The sequence below is a fragment of the Peromyscus californicus genome, unplaced genomic scaffold (genome assembly GCF_007827085.1).
Source record: "Peromyscus californicus insignis strain IS unplaced genomic scaffold, ASM782708v3 Scaffold_14__1_contigs__length_90479793_seg_2, whole genome shotgun sequence".
Lineage (NCBI taxonomy): Eukaryota > Metazoa > Chordata > Mammalia > Rodentia > Cricetidae > Peromyscus > Peromyscus californicus.
The window spans coordinates 80123066-80148253 of record NW_026294436.1 but is presented as its reverse complement, the minus strand read 5'-3'; the positions used below and the strand labels follow the sequence as shown (position 1 = coordinate 80148253).

The following is a 25188-nucleotide window of genomic DNA, read 5'->3' as shown; positions in this document are numbered from 1 at the left end:
AATGATGCTTACTTGAATCAATGATTTAACTGAACTTTCTGAGTTAGTCTAAGAGATATAAGTGGTTAAGACAGTAAAGATGATTAGGGAAATGATTTAGGTTGCTTTCCAGTTGCTCCAATAAGAGATACAAAAAAAAAAAAAAAAAAAGAAAGGATAAAATAGGCTAGAAGTCATCTTCCCCTCTGTTAGATATGAGATTTGCAGAGGATGGAAAATAAGAACATGGAAATTTCATGCATTATAGTCCCATGGATTCTGTCTGTGAAAAACAGGCTGATGATCAAAAAAAGCAATTATGTCCCTATACTCAAGGTTAGGCCTGAGTTCCTTGGTCAAGTAGCTTACAGAATTAACCACAGATTTTGGTATGCACCTTGAAAAACCAAATTTGTGAAAGTAAATTAAATTACCCTATTATGTGTGAAGAAAAATACGTGGTTAGCTGACCACTTGTCTAAACTTTTTGTAGAGTAGAAATAAGATGAAAATCTGCTACATTGAAACCGCAAACAGCTGCCTGCAGCTCAAAAGGAGCTTACTGAAATATACTTGCCTTGCTTAAACTTTTATTAATTGTGATGGTACCAGCATTTAATCCCAGCATTTGGCAAGCAGAAGCCAGAGGATCTCTGCAAGTTCGAGGCCAGCCTGGTCTACACAGCCAGTTCTAGGACAGCCAGGGCTGTTACACAGAGAAATCCTGTCTTGAAAACACAGGAAAAAAAATTTATTAATCAGTAAGAAAGAAATCACTGCTTTGGGGTGAAGATGTTATGGTGGGGAAATTAATACACAGGAAAATATTTAAGTACTTATGGGCTTCTAAGGAAAACATGTAACTTGTGATCATAATGGGATTTCTCCTTGCATAAAGATTTTTTTGCTTGTTTGTTTTGGTTTTTCAAGACAGTTTCTCTGTGTAGCTTTGCGCCTTTCCTGGAACTCACTTTGTAGCCCAGGCTGGCCTCGAACTCACAGAGATCCGCCTGCCTCTGCCTCCCAAGTGCTGGGATTAAAGACATGCGCCACCACCGCCTGGCTCATATAAAGATTTTAATTGTTTTTGGAAAATATGTAACTTGTGGTTGTAAGGTGATTTCCTTCTTACATAAAAGCTTTTGTCTTGGATGGTATAAAGGGAATAAGAGAAAAATAAAGTATATAACAAGTAGCAGAATAAAAGGAAAAATTAAGCTTTGCCCCTCAGAAAAGGTCTGTGTGTGTGTGTGTGTGTGTGTGTGTGTGTGTGTGTGTGTGTGCCCTCTATGACTCCACATCTCTTTTCCAATTTCTTTAACCTGCCAAAAGCCGGATCTTTTGGCACCAGAGGACTTCAATTTCCAGCACTCACATGACGCTAACAACTTTCTGTAACTCCAATTGAAGATCTGAATCCCTCCTCTGGCCCTGTGGGCACTGCACACAAGTAGTGCACACACAGACACGCATACAGGCATACAGGCAAAAAACACCCATACACATAAAAGCAAATGAATAAAAAGGGAAAGATGTAGAAACAAAAGAAAAAAGAAAGAAAAGAAAAAGGAGAAGAAGAAAGAAAGATGAAGCTACCCTTTTCTGTGTGTTTCAGAAATGTCGGTGACTTAGAAAGCAGCATAGCTGCAAAAGACTACAGTAGGGGGTGGGAATTTGGGGAAGAAAAGGCAAAGTATCTCATTAAGGTGATTATTCTACCTATCTCTTTAGCATGGCTTAAGGTGAGCCCATGTTCCTAGAGTTGGTCTCTTGGCAAGGTGGTTGACTTTGCCCAACTGGAATATGAGGTGTCCATCCAGGCCAGGTATTATATTTTCTTGACCAGAAAGAGTTGTCCCTTAATGGGCCTTTGTTGTCACCCTAACACAAACATTTAAATGAAATGAGTTGTCATTAAAGTAAGACTAGTCATCATCAATTATTTTCTTCTAGTCACATTCAGTTTTATAGTAATGTAGGCAAAATAATAGAGAATTGAATTTTATGTTGGTTTTGTCCAATAAATACTGTAAGTGAAGGTGTATGCAAAATGGTGACTCTTACAATGGAGCACAAATCTAACTTAGCAAGAGACCAGTTGTGGCAGGCCTATGGATTTATAGGTACTGTGAGATACAGATTGTGAGAGACAAGACACTGGGGGTGAACTAGAAAGGTAGGACTTGTAGTTAAGTGGAATAGTTGAGCTTATGGAGAGGATACAGTTACAGTGACAGCTCCGGGATATTCTATGGGCATTGGTGGCATAGTAGAGTGGGCAAAGATAAGAAACTATGAGGCCAAGTATGTGAAGAAACAAAACAAAACAAAAACATTTCTATGACCTTTGAAGTCGGTGAGGACTAACATAAGAGGAGCATTGGTGGAAGTGAATGTCAGCCAGGAGCTAAACCCATCAAGGACTGAGGGAAGAAAGCAGGTGCTAAGAGGGAAGCCCCAAACCATGTGGGAGTGAGGAGCCTGCTCTGATAGCATTCGGTGTAAGGAAGTTGAGGAACTGAATCCACTTAACTGCACTATATCTTCTTCTTCCATTCTCTTTTGAGAATAACTTAAATTCTAAGTAAGTCTTACAGTACTCAATCCAAAGCACTGCCAGGACTGGTTCCATCTGAAAGCTCCAGAGGAGAATCTGTTTATTTCTTCTACCTTATAGAGACTGCTGGCATTTGCTCTCTGGAGGCAGTAACTCTGATCTCTGTTCTAAATATTCTCCATCTCTGATCTAGTACCTCCTTCTTATAAGGATCCTTGGGCTTGTCAAACCCATCTTGATAGTCAGGATTACCTCCCCATTTCAACATTCTTGGTTTAATTTAATCAGCAAAGTCTTTCTGCCATACAAAGTACCACAGGTTCTGGAAACAGAATGTGGACATTTTTGTTCACATGCTCTATCTTGTAATCTTTGAATTCTTAATCCTGTTTCCTAAACTTGGCCTTCTATATTTGTTATTTCAATAAGTACCACCATCCTCTCTAATTAGGGGGCTATTTCTTGATTTCTCCTTCCTTCCTTCCTCCCTCCCTCCCTTCCTTCTTTTTCTTCCTTTCCTTTCCTCATCATCATTATTAAGAAAGGAACTGAAATCCAGTGCAAAGCCTGTTAAATCCATTTCTGGGATCTTATTAATTGTTCACCTGTCATGAAATCTCACTTGGATGATGGCAAGGCCTGATCTTCCCCATTCATTACTGCATTACTTAATGTAAGCTGAAGAGCATTGACATTATATTTGTGAACAAAATCTTCTGAAAAGAAACTGCATCTGACTGTGAAAGAAAACTCCTGAAAGGTATCTGTGTTTGCAGAGACTGATTGGCTAATTATAATTTCAATATTGTAGAGGGATTGCAATGTTGAAGTCCAGAGGTTAATTACCTTATCTTGTTTTGTACTTCTGAAATAGCCATTCTTTGCCCCCTGTGTCAGAACTAACATTTGCAACAATAGATTAAACAAAACAAACAAACAAAAAACCCAAAGCAAGCAAGCAAACAATAACTAATCTTTTAGAATCTATTAACTTAGCAGGCAACTAGCTTCTACCAACCCAAAAGATAATAAGGGTGCCATCAGATAGCATCTTGAGCCTACGGGAAAGCACATTAATATACTCCCTTCTCTGATGTACTCACCAATGTATTTTAAACTTGATTTAAGACTTTCTCTGCTCTGTAAAACCATAAAAACTTTGTGGAACTGCTTCCACGTTGGGACATGGAATTGGGGGTAACCTAAATGATTGTTCCAGGGACATGCTCAATCAAAATGACTCCAGAATAAACTCTTATTCCCTTTAAGATGAGAATTGTGGGTTTTGCGTCCATATATGTATAAATTTTATATCTGGTTAGCTCATTGCTTTAATTTTTGTTTCTGTGGCAAGTTACATCTGAATTCATCACAAGGAGGTAAGTTCTTACTGTATACTACACAGGGCCTGCAACTGCTGGCTCACCCTTGATTAGGCTCCACCCTTTCGATTTCTGAAAGAAAAAAAAGGCGGGGAGGGGGGTTGCGGCAAGGCCGGGTTATATTCAACCCGCGTTCCCATAATGCTTTGTTTTCTTTGGAACCAAAGTTCATACGAAGAGAACATCCTGGAACTGACTTGCTAGGTTTTTAGTTCTGTGCCTGCATCCCTGAAGCGATCTCCCAGGAGAAATTCCACAGAAATCCCAGGAACAAGTCGTAAACAAGACCCCGCCCAACAAGGGGAAGCTGTGGTCAAAACCTTTATTCCGGAACTCGGCGCCATTTCCCGCACCCTGGGCGGGGTTGCCTTCTCTGCTCTGCGGTTCTACAGCGCTTGAAACCCGTGTGAAGAAAATGAAGGTTTCTCGGATCTCAGAGCTTCTGGGCACTGTGGGACGCCTTGTAGCTTTCTGCCGAGGCAGAGTCCAGCTGGCGGTCCTGCTGCTGTCCTTGGCGCCATCTACTTTAGGTGAGCCATAGGGAGGCGCGGGGAGGCAGGGATGTGCAGTGCACCAAAACCCATGGTAAATGGGCGCAGTGCAGACCCCAGCGCTGGTCTGGGTTCCCTTGGGGGTGCTCAGCGCTCCTTTCCCGTGGTTAAGTGCGGAACTCTCAACCCAGATTGTACTCAGCGGTTAGGAACGCTTGGTCTCCCACCTGCTGTCTGTACTGAGTGTAGAGCAAATTGTAGTGAAAGAAAGAGGTGTAGGGGGTCCCAGGGGAGGGGGGACTTTGTGTAAACCTGCGAGACGCAATTTCTAATCCTAGAATTTGGTTGTGAGAAAAGTAAATATGCCTGCGTGTTTCCTCATCTGTGAATGGAAATACTGAGGTCTTTCGTGATGTTGCTATTTAATTAGTGTCAAGTGTCTAACCCAAGTCCTGCTGCTTAATTTATTTCTATCCTGGAGCCGTTATTCATGCATTTGCTCTGAAGGCCTAGACAAACAAACCGAGGGACTGTATACTTTATTTTCTGCCCCCAAACCTCATCTACTCACTTGAGTTCCCACTTTAAGGAAGATACTCACATTCCCACCCTAGGTTAGGATTTGAAGGGCAAAGAAGTCCCAGGGTGCAACGAAATATTTGCAAGTAAAAGATTGTAGAACTTACATATTACACTTTAGTGATGGTTAAGCACAAAATAGAGTGTCCATTTTACCCCCTATGGAAGTTCTAAGTTCCCTTCCTTCCTCTTCAGTAAGAACTTTCTTACAGAAAGACTTCCCTTTCTGCATTGTTTAGACTCATTGACATTTGAAATGACAGTCTTGTGTTTTTGCTCAACTGGAGGTTTAAGCTTTTGCGCTAGACAGATTATTTATATTAACAGAACCTAATTTTCTGAGAGTAGAGAAAAAACAAAATTTCTGCAAAAAGTTGTGCTTAAATTTTTATCTTCCTAGGCACACATAGTAACTGGTCAGATGAAGATATATGATAAAATTCTATTTTTAGAAAAGAAGTATACCAAGAACGTTGGGAATCTCCTATAGTGCTTAGGGATTTTGTGACTTTGTCATCTTCTGGCTGAAATGTTGGGGCAGTTTTGCCAGTTATAAACAGGCATTATCATGTGCAAAGGAAACCAAGGTTATCACAGTAACCTTCAACTGTGACTCAAGCCATGGGTGCTTTAGTTAACAGAGTTGAAATGAAGAGAATACCACTAGAATGTTTCCATTGGCCACAGCACTTTGTAATTTAAACAAAGTATGGTGGAGAGCTTCACCTCAAAGGTATGTATACTCATAGAGAAATTGGTTCTGGATTTCCAGTCTCTGCTACTTACAGCTGAGGACCTCGAACCCAGCAAGTCAATTAACAAGTATCCACATGTGTGCCTCTGACAGCATTATCAAAATGTATAAAGCAAAAATGGGCAGACTTGTGGGCAGCAATAAATAAACCCATCTTAGAGCTGGAAGCTTCAATAACCCTCCACCAGAAATAGACAGATGTATCAGGCAGAAAAACAGTAAGGACACAGCAGAACTCAGCAACACCAGTATTACTCGCAAGTGTGGAATCCTCTCACAACAGTAGAATATACCTTTATCTCAGGCTCATACAGACCATTCGTTGAAATAAACCACATTCAAGGCAGTAAATATACATATAATAAATATACACATAAATGGCACAGTAGTTAAGTCTTACTAGTATACTGTTGGAGTTGGTGGACTCTGGCATGCCCTAAGATACTCCTGTAGGATCATTTCTGTTAACTCTGCTGCATGGAGAAGACAAAGAAAGGGAGTTAGAGTCTGTTTCCTGTACTTCGTAATGCATCTCAGTTTCTATATTCTCAGATGTGTGATTTATGGTTTATATTATCTAATGTTAGCCAAAATAACCTCACTTAGAAAAGCAACTTCCAAAATGTCTCGCACATCAGAAATACTCACTGAAGATGATTATGGTAAGAGTAATTCCAGGAAACAAGATTCCTGCACGGACTACCCCTTTATCTTGCCTAAGGATACACACATACCTAAGTTGTATGTGAAAGGCACTCAGAGGAAGAAATGCTGTCAGATAAAAACCATTATCGACAACAATCTAGAAAATATCAAGAATACTAGTTGAAATACAGCTTTATATACACTCCTATTAACAGAATCTGTGATAATATTTTGTCACTCAGTGTTAACTAATGATATTAAATCATTATGTCTATTTAAGTATTTAAAATTCTTATTCTAAGAGAGGTGATGGTGACGCACACCTTTCATCTCAGTCCTCAAAGGCTGAGATAGGGGGATCTCTATGAGTTTCGAGCCTGCCTGGTCTGCAGAGTGAGTTTCAGGACAGCCAGGGCTACACCGAGAAACCTCTTGAAAAAAACAAGATAATATTAGTAATACAATAATAGTAAAAATAATAATAATAAATAAAATAAAATCTTATTCCATTTGTATGGTATCCTTTTAAATGTCTATGCATACCACATTTATAAGTTTATTTTTTTTAAATTTTGAGATCTTTATTTTTACTGATAAAATTGGTTAAGCAAAATCTTCACAGAATCTCTTCACTGAAGAGTAAAGTATGTAGACCAGAATGTAGCTCAGGTTGACAACTCATACTCTCCAGCAAAGTCATGGAAGTGGTCATGAATTCATAGTCTTGATGACTCAGGATGAGTCAGTCAATGCCTTAAATGGACCATTTGAAAGGAGGTTATGTCATTCAGGACAAAAAAAATACAGTAAGATAACAATATTCATACATGAGAACAGTTAAAAGTAAGAAGGCTCACCATATCAATTGTTAGCAATAAGTAAAGTAGTTAAATTTGTTATGTGCTGTTTACTGGCAGATAAGACACTACTCTTGGAAAGTGGCTCAGCATTGTAGCAAAAAAATTCCTCTCATGTGACTTGGCATTTTACTCCCAGGTTTTTCCTTAAGAGAAATAAAAATCTGTGCCCAACAGACATCTACCTTAATTTTTATAGCTGAGTTTGTTTTGTTGTTTTTAGATTTTCTTTATTTTTATTTACCTATATTAGTGTGTATTAGTGTTTGCCTACATGTATGTCTGTGTACCATATGCATTCAGTGCCTACAGAGGCCAGAAGAAAGCATTGGATTTCCTGAGACTGGAGTCACAGAAGAATGTTAGCTGCCATGTGGGTGCTGGAAATTGAACCTGGGTCTTCTGGAAAACCAGAAAGAGCTCTTAACTGCTGAACCATCTCTCCAGCTCCTTCATCACTGCATTATTGGTTATAGGCAATAAGTGGAAACAACTAAAATGTCCTTCAGTTAAATTTTGACATATTTATTTATCTAACTGAATATTTATCAGCCATGAAATACATGTAACCAAGGTGAATCTCAAAGTAATTACACTTTGTAAAGCTAGACCATGAGAAAGCAAAGACTGACATTTGTATGATAATTACAAGTCATTCTAAAAAGTTAAGTCTTTGTACTTAGAAAACACAGGTTGGAAATACCCAGAGGAAGCAAACCGATGGATTATAAGGACAAAGGAACTTGGAGCATGAGGAAAATGCTTGTCTTTATTTCAGTAAGAGTTTCATCATGCATACATACATATATATCAAGTCATAAATTCACGTGCTTTAAATGCTCATCAACTCTATGCATTATGTCTTAATGGAGGCATAAAAATAACTTGAATGATGAAAGTTTTGACTTTATGATGTGCCTGTTAACGTACCTATCATAGAAAAAACCATAATTTGAGGGATTGGTAACAGGAGGCAAAGGAAACTAGATGACCTTTCTCTGTTGAAGGTTCATATGTACCTTTTCACTTGGTCTTTTATACAAATAAATATTGTTATTATTACGTATAGTATTTGAAATACAACTCCAATAAGTGTAGATAATTAAAAGAAAGAAACAACTCTCTAAGAATAGTTCCAGCAAATTTCTGTATTGCTTTAGAACTCTTTCCAGCCTCTCCCTGGAAGCTTTGCTATGATGATCAGCTTCTCTTGCCTTTTTATTTGTTTGTTTTACTTTTAACTGTACGCTGCACTTGGGATTGATTCCCTTGCCTGGGATATCACAGAGGTTTTTGTGGGAATTATTTTTTTTTTTCACTTAGTACATTTTTTGATTTGTTTTTCCTGTGATATAGTAGTTCTCAAAGTGATATAACTTTGAAATTTAAAAATATATGAACTCTAACCAAGACTCTGCAAATGAGGGCTCTTTGGGATATAGTCTGTCTGGACCCTTGATGGTACTTATTTTGCAGTATATCATTTATTTGCTCATGGCAGCAAAATACATCTACTGTTTGTAATTGGGTGCTAAGCTCTGGGCCAGGTATTTATTTAGAGGAACAAAGGATATTTGGTCTCTTACCTTCACATTATCTCTGATAGCCATTGAAAGAAATCCTATCAAAAGCATGCATATTTAAAAATCAGAAATTATAATAATATTATTGATATAATAGTAAAAAGGATAATGGGTAAAGTAAGAACAGGTGGTTTAATTTTCATATTTCTCAGGAGGTCAGGCAAGTGATATGTAAGCTGAGATGTGGAGGAAGAATGAAAACTAGAGAGAAATAAAAAGACCCCACCTAGGATGTGTTTAGAGATAGAGAGTGAATGCATGTCTGGAGGAAACAGAGATGTAGGAAGCTGGAGCCTTGTAGGAAGTCAAGTTGAAGGTGATGAAACATACATGTGAAAACACAGAACGGAACACCTATGGTTCAGTGGAGTGTGTGGGACAGCCAAAACCATTCTAATATTGGAGAAAAATTAGGAACATCAGCTTTTTTGAAGTAAATCTTCTACTTTAATATAAAATCCAGAGTTGGTCCCCATTCTAATAACTATTGTCAATAGGATAAAAAAATCAGCCTTAGGAATTCTTACGTCTGTTGATTTATGCTTAGGAACCATGATAAGAATTTATGAGATATAAACAATAAATCCCAGGCTGAATGTGGGATGTGTCATTCAGAATATCTCTGAAATCATCAGTTGCAGAGGTGTTCCAGGGCTTTCCTGACAAAATAGGCTCATTTCCTACAAATTTTGACAGAAAATAAACTCTTGGAAATAGTTACATATGCCCAATTTAGCTGCATACTGTAATCTGATACTATTTTCTCTTTTATATGAATAACAATTACAACTTACCAGCACCCCTCTGTGTGAGTGATACTAGTAAACGTTTTACATACATTTCCTTTGATACTCTTAGGAAGCCTACTAAGTAAATAATGTCATCTTCTTCAAGAAGATGAAGCAGAGACTCTGACATATTAAGCAGTTTGCCCACGACATCAAAGCAGGAAATGGAAGGATATTAGGTTCCAAAGTCCAGGTCTCTCTGAATCTATTATTTTCAATACTATGTCTTTCCAGTTTCATCTGATACCTAAACAAATTCCCTGAACTTTATGGTCTTAAACAAAAGAAATGTGTTCTTTTATAGTTAATTCTGGATTCCCAAGTCTGGATCACTATGTTGCTCTGTAGGCCACAGAGGAAAATGAGTTTCCTCACTCTTTCCAGCTTCCAGATGCTGCCTATATCTCATGGCTCATGGCTATTTCCTCTACTTCAAAGCTAGCAACTTTGCATATTCAAATATCCTTCCATCTTTGCAAACCTCTTACCAAAGGACTACTGTGAATACATTTAGTGTTAATCCAGAAAATCCAGGGTAATTGGCAGATCTTAAAAGGTTTAGTAATACCTACACAGCCACTTTATCATGAAATATCATGCTCACATACTCTAGGGATTAGAACATGGGTATCTTTGGGAAGTAGTTACTTAGTGTATTACTTTTCTAGCCACTATGACAAAATAACTAACATAAACAATTTAAAGGAGAATAAACTTATTATGTTTTCAGAGTGTTCAGTCCATGCTGGTTGTGAAGGCATGGCAAATGGAACCCCTCCATCTGCAGCAGTGGGAGACTATAGCAGGTGGCTTCTTGCTTGGTAGCAGAACAGGAAACAGAGCACTGGCCTGACCCCAAAGTAGATATATCATTGAAAGTCATGCCCTTACTGTCCCACACTTCCAGGTTGGCCCCATATCCCAAAGATTCCACCACCTCCCAATACAGCCCAAACCACTGCAATCCAAGAGTGACAGTGATGGACATTTACATCCAAACCATAGATAGCAGTTCAGCCACACAAGGGAGTCAATTGCCTTTAGCATCCAGCCTAGTAGCAAGTAACTGACATTCAGCAAACAGCATACATTATCAGTACTGAAGATGGTTAGCAGTGGTTTAAAATACACATCCTATTTAGATGTTTGATAGTAATAGAACAAAGGTTGGAAGTAGATGGAGTCAGCATTTCTGTGATTCTCGTTGGGGAAATTATATTGTTGTTAGTAGATGTTTATATATTGAGATCATGTTATTTTTGAAAGAAAAACAAAAGTGTAATAAAAGTAAGTAACAATAACAAATGTAATCACTAATCAAAACTAAAGAATAAAACCACTAAAGACAAAAACAGTAAGATGGTAGATTTAACCTTAATTTTATTAAATATTAATAATCAGTTCCTATTTAAAGAAGTTGTCATGTGACCAAATATCTGAAACTATGTGTTAAGGGAGCATGGGAGCCATGGCAGACTCACAGGAGTACTTTGAAAATGTTTGCTTTTCTGTTGCTATGATAAACACAGTAACCAAACACACTATGGGAGAAAAATAGGTTTATTTGGTTCACAGATTATAGTTCATCACTGAGGGAAGGATGCCCAGGCCAAAACTCAGGGATCTCAAGGGACTGGAAGCAGACATCACAAAGGAATGCTACTTACTAGCTTGTTCCCCTACAACACAGGTTCACCTGCCCAGGAACGGCATCACACACAGTGAGCTGGGCCCTCCTAAGTCAATCATTAATTAAGAAAATGTCCCCACAGGCATGTAAACAGGCCAGTCTTATAGAGGCAGTTTCTAAATTGAGGTTCCCTTTTCCCAGGTAATTCTAGTTTGTGTCAAGTTGAGAAAGACTCACTAGCATGGGAAGATTTTAAAATTGCAATGAAAACAACAATTCTTGATTTCTTTCAGTTACTGTATGCACTACAAGAACTAATCCAGAGTAGCTTCTGGCTCCAGAGATGGATTATAGTAGGCCAGAGTTTTGTAAACTTGGATTTTAGCAGTTGCTATGAAAAGAGTACCACATGAAAATTAATGTGGAGCAAAAAATGAAATGGGAGGTTTCAGTTTGAATCCAAGTTTTGAGACTTTACATAAGGCCTCAAAACTCTTTGCATAATTGTGATATGGACCTGTATTGTTTAAACATACTTATTTAATAAATGGAACTGTTATATATTCTTTTAGACTGTCATTAAAAATTGCTGAGACTCTAAAGACATTGTAGCCTAAGTTTGAAAAGTCTGTCATAATGACTCAACAGTAAAACAGTAATACAAACAAAAGGAATAAGACACATATTTCAAGACAGGGCAGGTGAATATAAAAGGATGGAAAACACCATGTCAAAACAAACCAATGTAAAGCTTGTTAAATGGCATTATGATAGTAGTGTCTTTTAATAAATATTATGTGTTTATATTTAAAATCATTGATACAGGGTAGGGGAGATAGCAGTTAAAGTACTTGTACAAGGTTGAGAACTCATGATCCCCAAAAACTCATGTTGATGCTGGGTGAGTGTGGCAGTCTCTGAAGGTATACAAAGGGGATCACCAGAGTAATTGGCCAGCAAGACTAGGCACATCAACAAGGTCTGAGTTTCATTGAAAGACCCTGCTTCAATGAGAAAATTGGAAGAGTTGATAGAGGATGATTTTCAGCAGCATCTCAGGCTTCCATGTGCACACACACACACACACACACACACGTATATGATCATGCAACCACACAATGCAAAATCATGAATATTTGTATTCACACCAAGTACAGAAACACATTACACACACACACATACACACACACACACACATACACACACACACACACACACACACAATCAAATTAGAGATATTTTATTATCATAAAGGTTAATCTTTCATGAAATATATGTTTAAATTTGCATGTTCTAATCATACAGTATAAAAAGGTAGGGAGAATGAAAAGAAATCAACAAGTATATAATCAAATAGAATATTTGAACATGACTTTTTAGCAACTAATAGAACAAGCAGACCCACGAAAATGAGGAAATATATAAAATAATTTTAAACTAGCATACATACTAAAGCTGACCATATGCAAAATAAGATGCAATCATTTTAAAAAATAGCTAGAAGTACGTTGCTCAAATTTTTTGTATGCCTTAATCCACCCCTTGTACTTGAGTTAATTAATTGAGAGTATGAGAAGGAAAAGAAATCATAACAAAAATGTAATATTTCTGAAGTTAAATTAAGGTGATTTTTTTCCCAACAGATAATTATTGATTACTTTGACACTAACTGGTAATTAAGTTAATTCTGCTAAGCCTTAAGGGAAGATAACAGTGTCTAGAAGTGAAATAAAAACATGTATCAGAAAATACATTCAGAAAATGAAATACAGTTTCAGTTTTTGAATGAATACTGAATAAATCTGAAAAAAAATGTTCTTAAAGCAGAGACTTTAATCATAGATGCTAAGTAAAGTTATTTTAAAAGCTTATTATAAAAATAACCATTAAAGAAATCATTCCTTTTACTACTATTATTATTTTCCTTCTTTGATCACATCTATGAAATATATTGGAGAGAAAGAAAAGGTGGACTAGAAGTTCTTCTGTTAAAAGTAATGTTGCTGTGGTCTCATTCTCCAGGCCAGTGCACAGACCCACCATGGTTTTCATTTGCCAGCCGTATAAATAAAACTGATGAATCCAGTTTTCCCATTGAAACATCTTTGATGTATGAATGCCGCCCAGGATATTTCAAGAGGCAGTTCTCCATCATCTGCCAACAAAACTCAGACTGGACAAGTGCTGAAGATATGTGTATTCGTGAGTAACTGCAGAGGAATGTAGCTAGAGTTTTCCTGCCTGGCCCATAGTCAAGACAAATCTCTCACACCCGCCAGTCCCACAGCCGCTCAGACCCAACCAAGTAAACACAGAGGCTTATATTGCTTACAAACTGTATGGCCGTGGCAGGCTTCTTGCTAACTGTTCTTACAGCTTAAATTAATCCATTTCCATAAATCTATACCTTGCCACGTTGCTCATGGCTTACCAGCATCTTCACATGCTGCTTGTCATGGCGGTGGCTGGCAGTCTTTCCCCTCGCCTTCCTGTTCTCTTCTTTCTCCTCTCTGTTAGTCCCGCCTATACTTCCTGCCTGGCCAATGGCCAATCAGTGTTTTATTTATTGACCAATCAGAGCAATTTGACATACAGACCATCCCACAGCAGAGGAAGCTGACAAACCGTAGATACTTTGTGACAAATAGTAGAGTCTGCTTCAGTTTGTCTGGATTTTAAAATTATGACACATGCCATTAATAATATTATCTAAGGTGTATGGTACATTGAATCATTCTTGTAGGTCATATCTTTTTACTTTGTGCTTCTGTCTTCTCAATTGTTAATAAATTTAATAATAATGACCATCACCAGGCATGATTGAGGGAAAATATCCTCAGGATATTTCACTTAGTGTGTCCAACTTTGAACAAGTGTCACTAAGTAATTAGTGATTCTGAAGCAAAGAAAAGTGTATTTAAAACTAAGAGATGAAAAAATCCTAGACTCTGAGGTCTGTGAATTGGAACATTCAGAAGAATGCTTTGGTAATAAATGAAGTAAACATGTTTTGGGGAGTCATCATGTGAAAATAAGAAGGAACTTGGATGGGAGTTCTTTTGGAAAATAGGGTCTGATTAAGTTTCCTCAAAGTGGCAAAAATCTGTGAAATATTACAATTATGTATGCTCTCTAGAGTAAGTTACAATCAGGTTAGAACTTCATAAACTAAGGAAAGTTTAGTTTACTTTACTTGGTTCCAAAATTCTGTTTCTTTCTCACAGGTAAATCATGTGAAACTCCTAAAGATCCTCAGAATGGCATAGTACATGTACACACAGACATTCGGTTTGGATCCAGTATTAATTATACTTGTAATCCAGGGTGAGTTGGCAACAACATCTCTTCATTCAAGACTTCTGGAACAGTAGTACTACCTTCTCAGCAGGTCTCAGGAAAGACATCTAATCTGTTACCTCCTGATTTGGTTTTTGGTTGTGTTTTGATTTGTTTTGTGCTAGAGGTTGTACTCAAGTCTTTAAACATGCTAGGTAAGTGCTCTACAGTGAATCCACACCATCAGAATGTTGCCTAGCCTTACAAGGTTTGAGTGTAAGTGCTTAATTCTTGATTGAAATGTACAAAAATTTTACATGATTAGGTTGGAAAGATATGTTATCCCTGCCGAATAATCAAGACAGCACATGTTTTCAGCTTTCCATTATTATAACAAAATAATTGAGCTAATTAAAAGGAGGAAGGTATGTTTTAATTCATAGTTAAAGAAATCTCAGTTCATGTTCACTTGACTCTCTTGATTTGGTCTATGGTGGCATGGTCCATTACAGCAGTAACATGGTAAACATGGTAAACCATTCACCTTATGGTTGACACAAAGAAAAGAAAGGCAAAAAGAGGATAAGGTCTCAGTATCCTCTCCAAAGGCATACAGCTGGTGAGCTAACTTTGTCCCTTAAGGCTCACCTCTTAAAGATTTCACCACATCCCAATAAGATTATAGCCTGGGAGACTAAGCCTTTTATCTAGGAGCCTTATGGGGGTGTTCCTAACTATGGCAACATAAATAGAAAGTGAGGCACTCACTGGGTGAGATGGTGCAGTCTAATCACACAGACTTCTGAAATCCTGCATGAATGTTTCTAGAAGAGAAGCCTAGGGAGCTCTGAGTAAGAACAGGTCTTAAATTCACAGCTTTTATTAGTTTGCTAAGGTTGCTAAATGACTACCAGTGTGTTTTTAAATGAGAGAAATTGTTAGAGTTCTGTTCTGAGTCTGGAAGTCCAAAATAAGGTGTTGGCAGGATGCTGCTCCCTCTGATGTCTTTAGGTGAGGGAACTTCCTTATCTCTTCCAGCTTCTGGAAGCTCTAGGCCTTCCTAGGTTTGTAGAACACAACTCTAATTTCTGTCTATCTATATCACTGCTTATTCTCTGTGTCTGTTTCTATTTGTTGTTCTGTGTGTATTTATATTCAATGTTCTCTCTTTTTTATAGTGATACCATTTATTTGGATTAAGAACCATTCTAAAGACCCTAAATTTAACTTGATTATATTTGCAAAGGCACTGTTTCAAAATACTGTCACATTGACAGGAATAGGAGTTTATAGGATCAGAATATCACTTAGGGAACACAATTTAACCACAGAAATTACTCTTTGAACATGTCTGGCATGAAGTCCTACCAAGTATGGTGTTGCTGATGTTAGCACTCCTCATTATTCAACACAGAGTAAGAGTATTGCCTTAACCTTATTCCGAATGTTAAATCTGTGTTCTTAATAAGAGTCAAATAAAAGTGATATTTAGGGATTCAAAAATTTTAAAACATATGCTTTTCAAAGAACACTTTTGAGACAACACAAATAGAAAAAATATTTCTAAAGCATAGAATTTATAAAGATTTATCTGTGATAAATCTTTGTTCCAAATCTGTGTTCTTAATAAGCGTCAAATAAAAATGCTATTTAGGGATTCAAAAATTTTAAAACATGCTTTTCAAAGAACACTTTTGAGACAACACAAATAGAAAAAAATATTTCTAAAGCATAGAATTTATAAAGATTTTTCCATAATATATGAGGGTTTTTTTTTTTTTTTTTTTTTTTTGGTTTTTGAGACAGGGTTTCTCTGTGTAGCTTTGTGCCTTTCCTGAAACTCGCTCTGTAGCCCAGGCTGGCCTCGAACTCACAGAGATCCGCCTGCCTCTGCTTCTGGAGTGCTGGGATTAAAGGCATGTGCCACTACCGCCCGGCTGAGTTCTTATAACTCCAGTGAAAGGACAAATAATTTTAAAATAGGCAAAGGAGGGCCTGAAGAGATGACCCAATTGTTTAGTGTATAGTCAGTTCCTAGCATCTCATCTGGCTGTTCTCCATTGAACTGACTGATACACGCTCAGGCCTTCACTGGAACTGCATGTACACACACAAAACCACATGTACACATAATTATAAAAAACAAATAAATCTGTGGATTCAAGGCCAGTCTGGTTTGAATAGTGAGTTCCAAGCCAGCTAGGTGTACATAATGAGACCCTCTCTCAAAACAAAACAAAGCATAAAACAAGCAAAGGATTAAACATTTCTCGAAAGAAAATGCACAAATGGACTATACGAAAAATATATTTACTCCATATGGTCATCAGAATGTAACTTATAACCATGTTGCGATACTGTCTCACCTATGAAAATATTTCTAAAGGGAAGACAGTAGGAAGAGTTGACAAAATTGCAAAGAAATGGAAGTTCCCATACATTTCTGAAGTAGACAACAGACCAATATGTCTGAAGACTCTAACAACAAACCAATTTATAGATCCCATTAGAGTATTGTGACCCACTGAAACCACTTAGTGCTGCCTATTCACAGGGTATAAGACCATCTACTGAAGCATAGGTAATTTATCGGGGACTACCTCCTTGAAGAAAATTTACTCTCCTTCCCACAGCAGCCATCAATTGCCAACAGCTCCTCAGCTAGGTTTGGGACTTCATGAGCTCCTTCCCCATCCATGCTGGGATTTTGGCAGGCTTGATCTTGTGCAGGTCTTATGCACACAGTCACAGCTGCTGTGAGTTCATGTGTGCAGTGTCCCTGTCATGGCCAGAAAACACTGTTCTTTAGCAGTCAACTACTATCTCTGGCTCTTAGAATCCTTTTGCCCTTCTTTCTATGCTGATCCCTGAGCCTCGGGTGTAGAATATATGTTCTAGGTGTCCTTTTTAAAGCTGACCACCCTATACTTCCTTATTCTCTGGACATTGTCCAGTGGAATCTATGGGTGTAAAGATAAGACCTTAGAATGCAGTTTATTACTGTGATTATTTGGCAAAAGAATACTATTAGAGTCTCCTCTAGGGCATGAACTAGCCAACCTCTGATGTTTGGTACAGGTAACAGTACCAGGTATGAATTCCTATGTGTAGCAGGCCTTAGATCCAATCAGTGGTATTATTTTTAATATTTGTGTCAGTATTGCATGACCAGGCATATCTTGCCATTCCAGTGATTATTGTTGCTTGCAGAGTTTATAGTTGGGTAAGACAGTTGATGACTTTTTACACATAGTAGGGTACCTAGAACATTCAAGTACTGTGAAAGCCAGCCAATAGGGATGAAGCTTCCAGGTTTCTTCATGTTCTGTGACTCAAGTGTGTGGTTACTTCAGCAATAGGGTCTTACCAACAAGTCCTGAAAAGTCACCAAGAGCAATGGTAATAGCCTGTTATGTTTGAGGGGGCATCTATGGGACTCCACTGATTGACAACTCAAGAAGAGGCAGCCTATACCTGATATTGTGGGCTTTTTATTTAATATACTGTGGTATCTGTAAGAGGCTTGTCACCAGGTAATATGGTAATGCCATTTAAGCTTCTTTTATATACATATGTATTTTAAGAAACTTCTATAGTAGTAGGTTTCTATATGACTTTTTCAAAGGTCTTTAGTGTAATTATGTTGGTTAGTTTTTGTCAGCCTTACACAAACTAGAGACACCTGGGAAGAAGGAATCTCAGTTGAGGAATTGCCTCCATTAGACCTACCTGTGGACATGTGTGTAGGGTATTGTCTTGCTTGATGGTTGATGTGGAGGGTCCAGCCCACTATGGATGGTGCCATCCCTGGGCAGGTAGTCCTTAATTTTATAGGAAAGTTGACTGAGTATGAACAAGAGAGTGAGCCAGTACACAGCACTCCTCTGTGGTCTCTGCTTTCCTGACTGCAGGTCCTGTGTAGCTAGAGTTTTCCTGCCTGGCCCACAGTCAGGACAAATCTCTCTCACCTCCCAGTCCCACAGCTACTCAGACCTGACCAAGTAAGCACAGAGACTTATATTGGTTACAAACTGTATGGCCGTGGCAGGCTTCTTGCTAACTGTTCTTACAGCTTAAATTAATCCATTTCTATAAATCTATACCTTGCCACGTGGCTCGTGGCTTACTGGCATCTTCACATGCTGTTTGTCATACAGACCATCCCACAGCAGTCCTGGTTGGGTCCCTACCCTGGCTTCTCTCAGTGCTGGGCTGTGACATGAAAGTGTAAGCCAATTAAACCCTTTCTTTCACCTTAGTTGCTTTTGATCAGCGTTCTATCACAGCAGTGGAGACACAGACTAGGATAATTATCCCTCCCTACAGTCTTTCCTCTACCCTACCTTCTCATTCTCCACCCTATTTAACCCTTCCTCTTTCATTATTCCCCCTTCTTCCTTTACACCACCTTAGTTAAGATGCCATCAGCTTCAAATTATTATTACTATAAGGTCTTTTTGTCAGCTTTGAAGTAATCACAAGGATTACTTGTAGTAAATATACAAAGATAAAGTTACCAAACATAACCAGTACCAGTGGATCATCAAATTACAAAGGAAGAAAACAAGTGAGAAACAATGGAAACAAACTGGAAATCAATCAGAAAACAAAATTAATACATGCCATTCCTTACCTATCAATAATTTGCTTGAAAAGAAAATTAGTTATATGCTCTATTAAAAAAAAACCCAGTGGCTGAATAAATACAACAATAAGCAACTTCCTACAAAAACTTAAGATATAGCTTTAAAGACACATAATATGAAAGCAAATGAAGGGAAATGATACTCCGTGAAAATGTCAAGTGGAATAAATCTGGGTGATCATTAATTATTAGACAAACTAAGTGAAAAACTATCACAATAGGCAATATCATGGAGGTATAACTTTTTCTTGGATGAAGTAAAGAAACAGCTAGCTATTCACACAGGTAAAGAGGGCAATGACAGATCAAAGAAAAGATTCTATTCAAGTACAGCTTGATGAATCAATGTATTTATCAGTATTACTTGCAGGAGAATGATTGTCACAAAGGCAACTTCATTGCCAAAAAGTCCCACCCTCGGCATGGATAACTTAGGAAAAGCTACACTACTGAAGTATTCCACCTTCCAGTCTATATTCTGCCTCCTCTAAATCCTAGTAACCCTCATGACTATATGTAGTTGGGGCAGGAGGGAATGGCACCTGTAATTTCAATTGAGGGTCTTGTGACCCTTCCTTTTCCTTCTGTAAATGCATGCTGACCTAGCTATGAGCTATATTTTCTGTTTATTTCTGCAGGCCAAGTTCTCCTATAGATTACAACAATTAATTGTTGGTGATGGTCATGTTAAGCTCAGAGGAACTAGATGTACTCTATCCATAGAATGGTAAAATGGTCAATTGAGTAAAAGGATGGAACAATTATAAATACATATTCACATCAGAGCACATGAATTTGTAAAGCAAATATTAACAGAATTGAAGGATGAAATTGAAAGCAATACCATATTAGTACAGGACTTCAATACTCCACTTTCAACAACAGATAGATCATTATTGGTTAAAATATTAAGGCAACTCCACGTATTTAAAAGGGAGGTTTATTTTGTGGGGTAACTTACAAGTGAAGAGATAGGTTACAGGGTCTTAGAAAGGTGTAGTGCAGTCAGGAGATGTTGTCTGGAAAACTCTGCTTGGTCTACCTCCAGCATCCAGGGTCCAGGAACCAAGAGAGCCAGCACATCTGGATCCCGCGTCTTCAAGGGTCCTCTCTCGGCTCCGCCTTGTAGGCGTGACAGTTATGGAAGCCTCAGTGGGGGTGGCCCTTCCAGATCAAAGCTGGAACGGCTACCCACTACATCTCCCCCTTTTGTCTAAATAAGAAGGTTCTAACCTAATACAAGACTATATACAATAGGAATGATTACCAAATATTGTCCAGGAATAATAAGGGATAATGACCTAGATAAGATGGAACTACAACCAACACGAACAATATCAAACAAGAGACACATACTAAAATCCAGAGAAGTCTAGAGCATAGGTAAATTGCATGTTACAAAGAGCATTCCAAAAGGTGTCCTATCCTAAAGAACCTGAATCTAATACTTAATATGTTCTATCTAAGATATTATATATATATACTAACTTGTAACTATAACTGCTAGTCTTCAATCCCATTAAAGACCTGAGAAAGAACATAATGGTACCTGAGAAATGGAAGATGGATGCAAGCAACTTTCGGGAATCTTGCAAGAGTAGACAGAGACAGCTGGCAGCCTGGACAGTCACCTAATGTTTCTCAGCATTGTTGGTGCATTCAAATTGGCTACAGGTCTAGAGCATCTGACAGATCATTTTTAGAAGCAGGAATTCTGAAAGACCATCTTACCCTGTCTTGGCAGATTTCAGAAGTCACTTTTCCTTGTGTCCCGCTTGTCCAGAAGGACAGCACTTGTACTGTCAGCAGTCGCGGCAAGGGCAGTTCTTTGCCCAATAGACCATTTTGTGCCAAGAAGACAAACTTCCAAATGGAAATGTCTTAGAAGCCCAACATTCTTTCAGGATCAAATTGGTGCTGCCAGGAGCAATTGTGTCTCACATCAACGGAATTCTAAGTTATTTAAATGCCATATTCTCTAGGTTCATGAAGTGTCTGAAAATTACCTGTCCATCTGAACTATGTATCTGTAAATCTGGATAACATAACTAACATAACTATAGAGATGACAAGTATAGGTGACTATAAATCTATAAGTCTTATCTATCTAAATAACCTAAGGACTAAGGTTTCATGTAAACAAGGTAAACAGTCTGTAAGCAAATGTATGGTAAAAGGACAAAATTGTGACACACAAAATATCTTTAACAGAGGTAGGAATGTATAGTGCTATATGCAATATGACAATAATCCTAAATATATATCAATATACAAAATATCCTAAACAGAGGTAGAACATACGTACAGTATGACAGATATAAATTTACATTTGTATCAATATACAAATATTTCAAATAAGAGTAGAAATATATGTACATTATAACAAATACAGTTCTGTATTTGTATCAATATACAAATTATCTTAAACAGGAATATAAAAATAGTTTACATTTGTATCAACATATAAGAATCCATAACAGTGCAGATTATCTAAGGCTGCTACTTTACTAAATTTGTTTACTAGTATATACAATAATCTACCATAATATCTTATACCTATCCATTCCACTTTTTCTTTTCTTTCCTTTTTTTTGGGGGGGGAACACTTTTTCTTTTCTTAAGGAGAATGCTGAGTCTAATATTTTCTTCCACCCCCAACCCTATAACCATCATCCATAACCCTGATAAATATGAAACCTTTGAGAGAAAGGGCGTTGTTTTCTTAGAATTGCTTCCTGCTGTTTAGGGGGTGATGGTATCTCTGTTGGGTACTGTAAGAAAGCTCAGATAGTTAGGTCTCAGTTAGACTAATTGTAGATTTTGCAGCAAGTCTCAGAGTAATGGGTAAGACTGTCTGAAATTCTGGCTAGAAGTGTAGTATGATGATGAGTACCATGGCATCATTCTGGACTGGGTAGAGTTGTTGTTGTTGTTGGGGCCCCATCTTCCTTCTGGAGACTTCAGAGATTGCTATTGGAAAAACTTATTTTTTACCATGAAAAACTTGAACATTATTAATATATCAAAATGGAAAGTTTGGATTTAAAGATGACATGACATGTAAGAAAGGATTCTGAGACATCAAGAGTAAGCATGGAGAGAATTAGAATCTTGAAGACAATGGTCCCTTTTATTGGTTTCCTTCTGTCCCACACCAGAGGGCTCTTCTGATATGGGACTGAAGAATCTCTCAACCTTTTTTTTTTTTTTTTTTAGCAATATGCTTGGGTTTAGAGAAGGAGTGAGCCAATTCCATTTCCAAAGCCAGCTTGGTTTATAATTGAATTAGAACCACAACTTTTCTAGATTGAAAGAGATATAGATGTTAGGCAGTGAGATTTTACCCTGTGTAGATTGGTACCAATAGATTCAGATATTGGTTAAAATATTAAGGCAACTCCACATATTTAAAAGGGAGGTTTATTTTGTGGGGTAACTTACAAGTGAAGAGATAGGTTACAGGGTCTGGGAAAGGTGTAGTGCAGTCAGGAGGTGTTCTCTGGAAAACTCTGCTCGGTCTACCTTCAGCATCCAGGGTCCAGGAACCAAGAGAGCCAGCCCATCCAGATCCCGGGTCTTCAAGGGTCCTCTCTCGGCTCCACCTTGTAGGCGTGACAGTTATGGAAATAGTGGGGGTGGCCCTTCCAGATCAAAGCTGAAATAGCTACCCACTACAGATCATTCATCAAACTCAATAAAAAAAGGAGCAGTTATAAATGAAACAGCCCATCAAATAACAGAAGAATCTATATTCTTCTCAAGTGTACATAGAACATTTTATAAAACATGTAAAAATATTAGACCACTGCCATAAGTACACTGTGTTAGAAAAAGATTAATGTGTTTCTGTCTCTTCATAATATCAGAACTTATTGAGTAACAATAAATTCACTAGGTATTTATCATGGTTTCAATGGCAATAGCTTACCAGATAATACTTCTTTTTTTGGTGACTCTGGCTGAGGCAAATATAAAGTTTTTTGTTAAAACATTCTTAATTACTAATATTAACTTTCAGGTTATGCATTACACACACACCACTCTCTGTGTATGTGTTAGGGATACTATTGCTGTGATGAAATACCCTGACCAAACCAACTTGGGGAGGAAAGGGTTTATTTGATTTATGCTTCCAAATCACTGTTCATGTTGAAGGAAGTCAGGACAGGAACTCAGAAGAGGCAGGAACCTGAAGGTAGGAGCTGATTCAGAGGCCATGGAAGAGTGCTGCTTATGGCTTCGTTACAGTTTCAGAGGTTAGTCCTTTATCATCATGGTGGGAGCATGGCTTGGAGCAGTAAGTGGGAGCTGCATCCTGATCTCTAGACAGACAGACAGACAGATAGGCTGGGCCTGGTGTGGGCTTTTGAAACCTCAAAGCCCACCCCGAGTAACATGCTTCCTCCAATTAGACCACATCTCCTAATCCTTTTAATCCTTCTCAAGTCGTGCCAGTCCCTGATGGCTAAGCATTCAAATATATGAACCTTTGGGTCCATTCTTTTTCAAACAACCACAGTGTGTGTGTGTGTGTGTGTGTGTGTGTGTGTGTGAGAGAGAGAGAGAGAGAGAGAGAGAGAGAGAGAGAGAGAGAGAGAGAGAGAGAGAGAGAGAACAAAGAGTTAGAGAGGATTTTCAGAGAAACCAAAGCTAGGAAACCAGATGGCACAGTCATTGAATCCTGAATCAAACTGTGAGAAAGAAGCTGAAGAAGCTGTGATGACTCTGAGTTGGCATTTCAGATACATGTTTGAGAGCAAAGCTATATAGTTGAATGTAGCTGAAGAGGCAAAAGATAAATACTTAGATAAATTCCAATTACTTACCACAACCTTCCAACAAAGGAAGCCTTAGGACCTGTGGGCTTCACCGCTGGATTCTAATTTGTGTTATAAGGCCAATATAATGCTAATACCAAAACAGCCTTGACAACAGAAGAAAATTGCTGGCCAGTATCCTTAATAAACATGTTATAAACATTCATTCTTTACAAATTACTAGCAGACAGAATTCACAAGTGCATACACTGGGGTGAGTGGGATGAATCTCCAGCATCCATGTAAAATGGATGCCTGTAATCCCAGCACTAGGAGAATGAGAGACAGACAGATCCTAAGGGCTTGCTGGCCAGCTAGCCTAGCCAAGAGCGTGAGTGTTCAGCTCAATGAGAGATTTTTGTCTCAAGACAATGGACTGAGAGTGATAGAGGAAGATGCCTGGTATCCTGCTCTGAGCTCCTCTTGTACACACATATGAGCACATTATCACACAGACCCCATGTATGCTCATACAACATACACACTGTCATATGTAGCTAGAGTTTTCCTGCCTGGCCCACAGTCAGGACAAATCTCTCTCACCTGCCAGTCCCACAGCCGCTCAGACCCAACCAAGTAAACACAGAGACTTATATTGCTTACAAACTGTATGGCCGTGGCAGGCTTCTTACTGACTGTTCTTATATCTTAAACTAATCCATTTCTATAAATCTATACCTTGCCACATGGCTCTTGGCTTACCGGCATCTTCACATGCCGCTTGTCATGGCGGAGGCTGGCAGTGTCTCTCTTCCGCCTTCCTGTTCTCTCAATTCTCCTCTCTGTTAGTCCCACCTATACTTCCTGCCTGGCCACTGGCCAATCAGTCATTTATTTATTGACCAATCAGCAACACATTTGACATACAGACCATCCCACAGCAGTCATACATCATGATTAAGTGGGATTTATCCCTAAAATGCAAGCTTCACTTGACAGTGTACAAACAAAATGTGATATATCACACTGACAGCATGAGGTGTAAAAGCATAGTCATTGCTAGAAGAAGAAAAGACTTGAAAAACAATTCAAATTTTCCATCACTAGAAAAGTTCTCTAAAAATTAATCATAGAAGGAATATAGTTTCATGTAATATGTTTTCCACATATGACAAGCCTACAACTAACACTGTATTCAGTGGAGAAAGGCAGTCTTTTCTATAAGATTAGGAGCACAAAGGCATTTTCACCATTCTCAAATGAAA

At 38.1% G+C, this 25188-nt stretch overlaps 1 protein-coding gene across 6 annotated transcripts in view; it reads left to right on the top strand.

Annotated features, from left to right (window-relative positions):
• Positions 1 to 4030: 4030 nt before the first annotated feature.
• Positions 4031 to 25188, top strand: part of Cr1l (complement C3b/C4b receptor 1 like) — a 67439-nt gene continuing 46281 nt past the window's right edge. For 5 of the 6 annotated variants that reach the window (XM_052738104.1, XM_052738101.1, XM_052738103.1 and 2 more), the window contains exons 1-3: positions 4031 to 4448; positions 13268 to 13447; positions 14470 to 14569. In XM_052738104.1, the coding sequence (XP_052594064.1) occupies positions 4334 to 4448; positions 13268 to 13447; positions 14470 to 14569 (395 nt within the window). In that variant the 5' untranslated portion in view covers positions 4031 to 4333. The remainder of the gene's footprint in view (positions 4449 to 13267; positions 13448 to 14469; positions 14570 to 25188) is intronic. The other variant, XM_052738100.1, reaches the window with a different exon arrangement.